Source organism: Triticum aestivum, chromosome 1A (genome assembly GCF_018294505.1).
Source record: "Triticum aestivum cultivar Chinese Spring chromosome 1A, IWGSC CS RefSeq v2.1, whole genome shotgun sequence".
Taxonomy (NCBI): Eukaryota; Viridiplantae; Streptophyta; class Magnoliopsida; order Poales; family Poaceae; genus Triticum; species Triticum aestivum.
The window spans coordinates 15446574-15456997 of record NC_057794.1 but is presented as its reverse complement, the minus strand read 5'-3'; the positions used below and the strand labels follow the sequence as shown (position 1 = coordinate 15456997).

The 10424-nt window shown below is 41.4% G+C and overlaps 1 protein-coding gene across 1 annotated transcript in view; it reads right to left on the bottom strand.

Annotated features, from left to right (window-relative positions):
* Positions 1-4072: 4072 nt before the first annotated feature.
* The window catches only part of LOC123050940 (double-stranded RNA-binding protein 4-like), an 11073-nt gene continuing 4721 nt past the window's right edge, over positions 4073-10424 (bottom strand). Inside the window, exons 2-3 of the mRNA XM_044474010.1 lie at positions 4903-5164; positions 4073-4340 (exon numbers count right to left, since the gene is read on the bottom strand). Of these exons, the coding sequence (XP_044329945.1) occupies positions 4073-4340; positions 4903-5164 (530 nt within the window). The remainder of the gene's footprint in view (positions 4341-4902; positions 5165-10424) is intronic.

Below are 10424 nucleotides of genomic sequence, written 5' to 3'. Positions count from 1 at the left end.
GCATGGGCTCATCGGTACCGCCATGACTGCACCTAGCATGGGCTCGTCGATAGTCTGTCCGCCATGGGCAGAGTCACTGCACACGTCCACCACGCTGCAGATGCCCGACTTCCATTCCCAACGGCAAGCCTCCCACTTCTCCACCTCTCCCGCGGACTACTCGCCAGAGGTGAGTGTGCTCGCGCCGGGCGCGGCAGCGCCCATGGCCATTGACCTCAACACCACACCTCTGGCCGGTGGGTTGTCCACCGTGGGCTAAAAGAAACGGCCGCGTGAGATCCCCGCCAGCAAATGTTCCAACGCCCACAACCGGCATGTTCGGATCAATGTCGCCATCGATAGCTAATGACACGGTCAATCATTTCATCATGGAGAACATCATTTTCGAGGGCGACATGCGTGGCGCGGCCTTCAATCCCTATGAAACCCAAAGCCAAGACAATCATGGCACCTTCACGACAAAGCAGGAGGGCATGGCCGATACCTTCGCGCAAGGCCATGATGGCATGGCCGACACCTTCATGCAAGGCCGAGATGGCATGGGTGGCACGTTCCTGCAAGGCCAAGAGGGCAAGGACGACACATTCCCGCAAGGCCACGAGTTCCCGGACGACTATGGCCAAGAATAAGAAGAGGAAGCGGACATGGAGGGGGAGCCTTTGTTTGTTGATGAGGTCACACACCAAGCCAATGCGCAAAGGAAGAAGCGCCAAAGCATTCGGACGAAGGCATACACAAAGGATGAGGACAAACTCATTTGTGAATGTTGGAGAGATATCGGATAAGGTCCCTAGATCGGCATCGAGCAAAAAGGGTTAATCTTTTGGTTGAGAGTTCATCACCAACACCATGAATGCAAGAAGTTCCGTCATACAAGTTTGAGAGCAAGCGTGGTTGGGTGTCCATCTCGAAGAGGTGAGGGCTCATCCAACAAGAGTGCAACAAGTTTTGTGCTACCCTTGAGAACATCTATGGTCGTCCCGTGACTGGCCTCGGCATCAAAGACATTGCCATTCACCATCACCCATTATTGGATGATCATAAAAGATGATGAAAAGTTCAATGAGCAATATGCCTCCCTCAATAAGAATGGAGGGCCGCAGGCCGTCGAGGACCATGGTGAGCGAGAGAAACAGCCCCGGGGAAAGACCAATTCCAAGGAGGCGAAGCATGATGCGGCGATATTTGCCTCGCAAGAAACTTTGCAAGGCATGATGACCCAAAAGGAAAGAAGAGAGGAGAAGCGTCGACAAGATAAAGAGGAGCAAATGAAGGCCTACATGGAGATACAATAGAAAAAGCTCGAGATGGAGGCCGAAATGCAAGCGACAAAACTAGAGATGACGGCGGAAATGCAAACGAAGAAGCTAGAGATGGAGGCCGACGTCCAAGCGAGAAGCTCGAGATAGAGGCGACCAATGCCAAGGCCAAAGCAAAAGAAATGGCGCTCGATTGCATGATGAAGGAGGTGGATACCATGACGGTGGAGTTGAGCACGGTGTCCCTGGGAAGGAGGCCTTGGTTCGAGAAGATGGAAAGGGAGATGCTCAAGCTTGATGATGCATCTATACCAGATACCGCCATCTTTTTTGTATGCCAACAAGTGTGCCGGCATGACCACAGTTGAAATGTATGACATCGTTCAACTACCATCCTTTTTTGTGTGCTGACAACTGTGCCGGCCACTGGCAAGTGTGCCAACATTAACTGTGTGTTATTTTTTAAAAGACGGGCATGTATGTCGGCCACTACCATGGCCATCAGTATGAACTGTCGGTGCTGGCATGAACTCTGGTCAATGGCCTTTTTAGGTCAATGTGGTATGCAGACAGAAAATGCGTCAGCCGGGTGGGCGCGCCGGTCCGGCACAGGCGGACAACGAGCGACCAGTTGATCCAAACGAATGAGAAGCAGCCAAACCGCAGGTCCGTACATTAGAAGGAAGAAAGGGACAGGAAATAGTGGTCGCCTCTCCTTCGTTGGCGCTGCCGCCTAACTCCCACACCCGATCTACAACATGAGCTTACTCTCTCCCTCACTCTCGAATTTCTCTCACCTCTTCTACCATCTCGCTTCAAGCTGATGGTTGGATCTTGCGGATGGATGAGTACGCTTGGGCTCATAGGGGAGGCACCTTCAGATGCTTCGTCATTGCCTCTTTCACCGGCCTCACCACTTTTCATTCCCCATTTCATATTGTTTTCCTTATCTAGATCTAAACCCCAGCTCCAGTTCATCCCCAAATCCCTCGACCCACTACTCCGGGGCATGACAGCCTATGCGACTTTACAGAGAAGACCGAGGTCATCGCTGGTCCGGTGACGTGACTTGTTTACGGCGATGATGGGTAATATTGCTTGAACCAAACAAGTCCTCAAGAGATCTGACACAAACACGGGTTTGAAACGGTACAACGAACCACAAGTTACATCACAGAGATCCAGAGTTCCCGACACAGCGAAGCCACTTCGATAGAAACCTGAGTTCCTGACACCAAGATAAGCTAATCAAGGAAACATACGGAGCGTGGATGCCATAGTCAACGTCATTCCAACAAGCATCCTAGCGATGATCCAAAAACATGTAATACACAGCGCCACATAACCAGCAGTCCCTTCTCTCCCACAACCATAGACGACGAAACCTTACATCAACCTGCCGATAAATTAAGAAGCTCAGTTCAGTGTAACACTCTCGAAGAGCACACCTGCCAAAATATGGGATAGCAAGATTGCTAGAAAAACCATGAATTACTCGATCCAATTGTACCAGATTTTGTGGCAAAGGGCCCGAGTACAGTTAGATAATATTTCAGCTGTTCTTGGACAAGGTAATTGCGCACTTAAAATGAATGAAGTAAACAAAATATTTCCCTAACTAATTAGCACACTTACTGGCATATACAATAGTATCCCAGCTAGTAATCTTGATCAAGACGGCAAGCCTTTAAGATGAATTGCAATGTTCCAAATATGTTTAAAGCAGATGGGACCTTGCAGATTTGCAATAGTTATATGACTATAGGAAGTTCCATAAATATTAAATGGTTCTTGTTCGTGCATTCCTGGATAAGCATGCCTCATCCACGCCCTAAAGGGTAACATGACGACGGCTAATTAGACACTTTATTTAGTTGCTGTAACTCTTAAAGCAGAAGTTTGACAGCACCAACCAAGCAAAATATTAGTTAATTTCATTTCATACATCTTGACAGTTATGTGGATGATCAAGACATACAACAAACTGAAAATCCTGTCCATTAAATTTGAGCAAACAAATATTCCCATATATAAAAGATACTGATCTAAACGATCTTATATTTCTTTACAGAGGGAGTAAAAGACACTGATGCAAAAATAAAACACAAGATATGATGTTTTTCAAAGCATTGAGACGTTACTATTAAAACATAAAAATATCCATTTTCTACCTCTTTGAACCTCAATACAATGTGATCCATTTGTGATAGTGGGTGGTGTTGATGAGGACTGTTGCAGCAATGGGCTTGCAATCTGGAAGCTATTGTTATAATTTTGTCATAGCTATGTGCATAGATACTTAATTTCTTGAGATTACATGAACCAGATCTTAAAAATGGGTATTTCGCCAATGGGGCCTAAACTCTCAACTCACCTAATACTCCTATAGGTGTCCGCGATAAAATCAATGTCATTTTATACATAGTATAAACTGAAAGAAAAAAAATACCTCATGTTACGATGGTTGGGCGAGTCTTTTCGTCAAACCTTTCTGTGTTTCTTGCGCTTTTGCGATCCATCATCTTCATGAAAGATGGTCGCTCCTTGATCCGCAGTTAGACCAGCATCTTCAGGAGCGATAGTAGTAATTGCATTTGTTGGAGCATTGCATTTTTCCTGGCTTACAACTCCTCTTTCTTTGTTGAACCCAGAAGATGTGATGGCAATGATAAGCTGTTTCTTCGATCTGACAATTTGTTGCATACAATTATTCTTTGTAGCTGCAACAACATAGTGAATAATTAGTTCTACTCCTAAGAGCCCGCCACTAATTCTAAATACAATAAGTACAAAAAGGCTTTGGAGCTTTCTTCCTAATCCTGAACAATGAAATATAAGTTACCTAAAATAGATTTGACTGCAACATGAGCAGCCTTCTGCTCTGCGTCCTTCTTACTTACTGCAGCTTCACCAGTATAAGTTTTCCCAGAAAACAACACTGATGAAACAAACAGGGTCATGGGTGATACCCCTTCTAGATGATCTGTGGAGTAAGTGGGCTGATCAGCTTTTGTCTTAACAGCAAATTCATGGAGAATTGATTTGCAGAACACCACGCCCTGAATAGAATAGAAGAGAACACTATGTTACACTGAAATCAATTCCTTCATTTCAGGCATGATTATTAAAATGCTAACATGAAAGGATGCTACTACGCACATCCACATGTAATAATAAAATGGTAAGATTAGCTGATTCATCATTCAATAACATCTGAAACATACAGAACACAAAGGACATTATCTGTTCTTAGGACATATCAATAGCAGTTATGTATAACACAAACATGAGTTACAAAACCCAGAAAATTAGAAGAGGACAAAAAGAGCTATTATCTTACAAGAGTACAGTACATGGTATAGATGAACCAGAAGAATGCATTTGCAGTGATCAGCAAAACTCTGAATTCTGCAGTGATAAATGTTATCACTTCCAATACCCTGAAATCACGGATTCTTGTGGCAATAGCATTTATACCTATGACTAGAAAATATATCACAAGTAGGCAAAAGAGGGAAAAGTGATAAACACACCAAATTGTGTGGCGCCGTCTATTGTATGACAGACTAAAAAAGGAGAATGATGAGGAGACATGAATTAGGATGTGATATAGCACAATTCACAAAACAAATTTAAACATGACAGCCCAAGCACGTCTGTATGATCATCATCATTTATTGTCTTTGTCACCAATATTTCATAGGCCACTCTGGCAGCATCCTGCTCTGCATCCTTCCGGCGGCTATGATTGCGAGCTGATTGAAACCGCTCGCCACCCACCTTAACGGTGCTTCTGAACTCAAGTCGATGATGGTCATGTTTCGACTCAGTATAATAAGCTGGCAAGTTCTGATTATTCCTTTGAGTCCACGCTTGCAAATGGCTTTTATAATTCATACATTTGTCTGCATAACAAAGCACACACAAATAAGTACAATAGACCATCCATTAATTGTCATCATTCTATCACAAGATCATTGACTCAAGAATATTTTGCCAGGAAACGATATACAAGCTGACCAGATCTAGTATAACAAAGTCGTTGATCCCCACTAACATATCCACCTCTACATGCCACTATGGCACCTCAACTTGCAACTACGCATGGAAAAAGGCCCACTTCCACATGCAACCATGCATTTAAAAATTCTTAAATGTTTTAATTACACTATGCTACTTAAGTACTTATATTCAATAACTATTTTATAATTATACAATAATCATATGTATCTTTACTTTTAGTTCTTATATTTTTAATCAAAATATTCATGTTCATCTCACCAATCTCATTGAAATATATTGCAAGCAACTCGCGCATCAACACACGGGGTATCCTCTAGCAACTAAAATGCTTGATCTTATACAATACAAATACTTGTCTGTTCATCTTACAAAGAGAAGCAGATGCGACAATATTACGGTGTTGACTTCAAGACCTTGAAATAAACACCATTTGGGCTTGAAAATGTTAGGAAGGCAACAAACAGAATTTGGTTCTGGATGCAAATGGTAACGGGCTAACGGCCCAAGACTCACATGCAGGAGCCCTCCATGCAATATAGTGCTGGACGAATAATCATTTCCCAGCTGTAACATAGCCAGTTCATTCTGGCACACTTAACACCGGATGAGCTACGTTAATAGCCTCATGTCGTAGTTGTACTAACATAATACTTGTGATCACAGGCTAAAGATTACAATATAGTTTCGATAACTGCAATAACCAGGTGCTACAGAGAGTGGGGCAACATATAATATGGAAAGGAAAAGGGAAACAACAACCCTGGTAGTCAGAAAACAAGTATTTCTCTACAAAAACCAATTGAGTAACTTATTGCACTTCTTGTAAATTAAAATGAAATAATTTAGAAAAGATAGAAATGAAACAATTAAACTGATTAATAAGTCGCAAGCAAATCCCCAACCATATTCTCTACGGGTGTGTTTGGTTGGGGGACAAAATGGAATGGTCCATCCCTATGTTTGGTATGAATTGATATAAATGATGGAACAGTTCTAGAGTTTGTTTGCTTGAAGGAATATTATGGAATGGAATGGTTCCATCTATGTGTTTTTTGGAGAGAGGATAAAATGGATATGGTTAAAATCACCTCTTACATTGAAGGGTGACGTTACCTCTAGCATATGCATGTATATAGTTCACAATAATAAGTTAATAACTCATTTGCATTCAACAACATGTTACTCAAAAATTGAACGCCATTTAATTTGTATTTCTAGTACTCCAATAGTGTAAACAAGATAAATCCAACAGTTTCTATCAGCATTCACTAGTGCAGAACCGGGCAATAGCACCGGTTCGTAAGGCCCTTTAGTACCGGTTTAGGAACTGGCACTAAAGCCCCCCCCCCCTTTAGTACCGGTTCAGCACGAACCGGTGCTAAAGGGAAACCACGTGGCACGAGCCAGCTCCGGGGGCCGGGAGCCCTTTAGTACCGGTTGGTAACACCAACCGGTACTAAATGGTTGTGGGTTTTTGTTTTATTTTGTATTTTTCAATTAAATTTGTGTTATCAATTTAATTTAGGATTGTTTTACGTTATAATGAGTTGTAGTCGTCATCATCATCATCATCATCGCATATTAATAAATAAATAAACTCTAGCTAGCTAAAAATTATCATAGTCGTCTAATTACCACTATTTAATCATCATAGTCATTACCGCTAGCTATCTAATCATCATCAACGCTGGCTAGCTTAAAGAGGAAACATTCACTTTGTAACAGAAGCAAAGATATTATCAAGTTCAACATAATCATCACCAACATCGAAGTTCAGGACACGGACATGAGACAAGTACTAATTAAGAGCATGAACTAGTAGCTACTGATCCTGCTGCTCCCTCTCAGGTAGAATAGCATAGAACATGTATAGCTCTCCTGATTCATCATACTGGAGCATGCAGATGAATATGTCTCCTAATCTTGGGTTGCGCTTCTCCTTGCTGCCCCCTAGTACTTCTCTGTGATCGTTAACAATTTTGCTCCAATCTTTCACTATTAAGCATTCTTCGCTTTCAGAAATCCTGAATGCACTCATGTGCAATGTAGGAAATTTTGGTTGTAAGCTAACCATTGACATGCGACCTTTTGTCTCGATCCACTAAGGCACAACTGTCATCGGAAATCCCTGTTGAAGAACATCATATAGTAATTAATATACTAAGCAATGAAAGTTTAGCTTCAAAAATAATGTATGCAAAAGATGCACTAATTAAGGACAAATATTTAAAATCTTACCATCTTTTGATTATAGATATGACCGTAGTTCAATACGATCACCATTGGTCGCACGTTTTGAGTACTAACATTTTTAAGTTCAGGAAAAAAATTTGTCCTGACAGTATTAAGATCCTCAAGCCATGAAACATAATGACTTATCTCCTCGCAGTTTAGTTGAGCCCCGGGGCAATAGTAGGTCCTGTCTACCAAGCACCGGACATGTTTGCTTGAACCGAAATAAGCTGACAATACAAATTAGTTGTCAACTATTTTTGAATAAACTGTATCAAAGACATAAACACATATGCATGCATGGTTGAGAAAAACTCACCAAATGGTAGAACTGGAGGCGTTTGCACATCGACCCAGATGTCTATATTACCTTCAATATCATCTTCCAGACGAATATCAAAGGTGATAACCATATCAGGCTCAAATGCATAAGCCTTGCATAGTGCTTGCCAAGTTTTGCATTCAAAATGGGTGTATGTGTCTCCATTATATAATTTGACGTTGAAAGTATACCCATGCCCCGTCTTCAAGTAAACTCTCTTTACCTCCATATCATCTATAGCACTAAAATCTATCTTATCCGAGACAAAAATTCTTGCATGGCAGGGGATGCGCTAGTAGAATAGTGAAAATTTAAAATTATAAGTTGAAGCAAATGAAGCATAAGTTTTGCATTCAAATAATAATTGACAAAGTGACTTACTGTAACTTCGAATGTCTCATCCAGCTTGATGCTGAAGCGCCTACCATCAACAAGGAAATTTTTGTCGCATAGGCCGCGCTGGTCTTCACAGTGTTCGCACATAATGAAATCTTTTTCGTCGTCAGATGACATTTCCTATGTTCATATAGGTGAAATATTAAACACCTATATCTAGCCAAATATATATTCATTTAACATTTGGCATTAATATATCTAACTATATTCATCTCTAACAATTGATATTACTTTTCTATCTAATTCATCCAACATTCGACATTAATCTAACATTTGTATAAACTCAAATTATATATAAAAAATTAAATAAACAGAAAAACACATTAACAAATAATATTTTACTTAGATCATCAAATCTCAGATACCTAAATTTTCTTACTAAAAATAAACTAGTTATATTAATTATTGAACTAGTTCAAATCTCATATATACCTAAATATACTAGTTCGACAATTTTCTTACAAAAAATAAACTAGTTATATTAATTATTCAACTAGTTCAAATCTCATATACCTAAATAAACTAGTTCGACAATTTTTTTACTAAAAATAAACTAGTTATATTAATTATTCAACTAGTTCAAATCTCTAGTTCGACAATTTTCTATCTATAGCTAATTCATCTAACATTCGATCATCTAATTAATTTTTCTAAAAAACAGAAAATAAGTAAAAAAAAATGTGTGTGTGTGTGTACGTATATATGTGTGTACGTATGTGTGTGTGTGTATGTGTGCATGTACGTGTACGTATATATGTGTGTGTATATGTGGGTGTGCCCTCGTACGCCGCCGCACCATACGTACGAGCGAGGGCGCCGGCGTATGGGGCAGGGGCGGCATACGTACGGGCGGGGGCGTACGGGGCGGCGGCGTACGTGTGCAACGACGACGGTCGACGGCGGCGGAGAGAGCGCGAGAGACGTACCGCGAACGATGACGGACGGCGGCGCGCGGCATTCGGGGCGGCGGCGTGAGACGGCGACGACGACGGGCGGCGGCGGGGACGACGACGACGACGAACGACGGGCGCGCGCGAGAGGTTGAGACGAAAGAAGTGGAGATCTAACTGAATTTCGCAAGTGTTGTATATATAGGAGATGCCTTTACTACCGGTTGGAGCCACCAACCGGTACTAAATGCCAACTTTGGCCAGGCAAAGAGGCGGGAAGAGCAGGCCTTTAGTACCGGTTGGTGGCTCCAACCGGTACTAAAGGGTAGTCTTTAGTACCGGTTGGAGCCACCAACCGGTACTAAAGGCCTCGCGCTGCCACCCCAAAGTTTAGTCTCACCTCGCCCGACGAAGGGCAGCCGCACTGGTTTATAAACACAGCCGCGGCTACCTCTTCGAACTCCTCTATATAGCAGGCTTCTGGGCCTAATTAATTAGGGCGCGCTGCCCTGTGAGTCTGCTGGCCCTTCTGGGCCTGCATTTGCACACCCTAGGTCCGGCAGGCTCACTGGGCAGCGCGCCAACAAGTTTTTTATATAGTTTTTTTTTCTGCATTACTTATTTTCTTCTATTTATTTTTGAGTAGTTTTTTATATAGTTTTTTCTTTTCTGCATTATTTATTTTCTTCTATTTATTTTTGATTAATTTTTTTGTATAGTTTTTTTATTTTCTGCATTATTTATTTTCTTCTATTTATTTTCTTCTGGAAATTGAATGCTGCATACTGAACAATTACGTAAATGACCGAAAAACAACAAATGATGTCAGAACATGTTGGAAATTGATGACATCGCTTTAAATGCTGCATACTGAACACAAAAAAAGTCTGGAGTTCAAATAAGTTTAAAAAACATTAAAGTGGCCATGTAACAGATGAGTTCTCGTCCGAACCCTGATACTCCGAAAGAGTATGTCCAGTTTGTACACGAAGTGCGTCCAGTTTTTGCCATGACCCTCTCTACTCTTTCGCGCATTCTATGCGGGTGATATGATGATACCATGTCAAGTTTCAACATTTTCAGGATTCATTTTGTAGTGATTTTCAATTTCACAGTCATTTGGCTCTCTAAACAATTAGGTAAATGACCGAAAAACAACAAATGATGTCAGAACATGTTGGAAATTGATGACGTCGCTTTACATGCTGCATACTGAAGATAAAAGAGGTCGGGAGTTCAAATAAGTTTAAAAAACATTGAAGTGGCCATGTAACAGATGAGTTCTCGTCCGAAACCCTGATA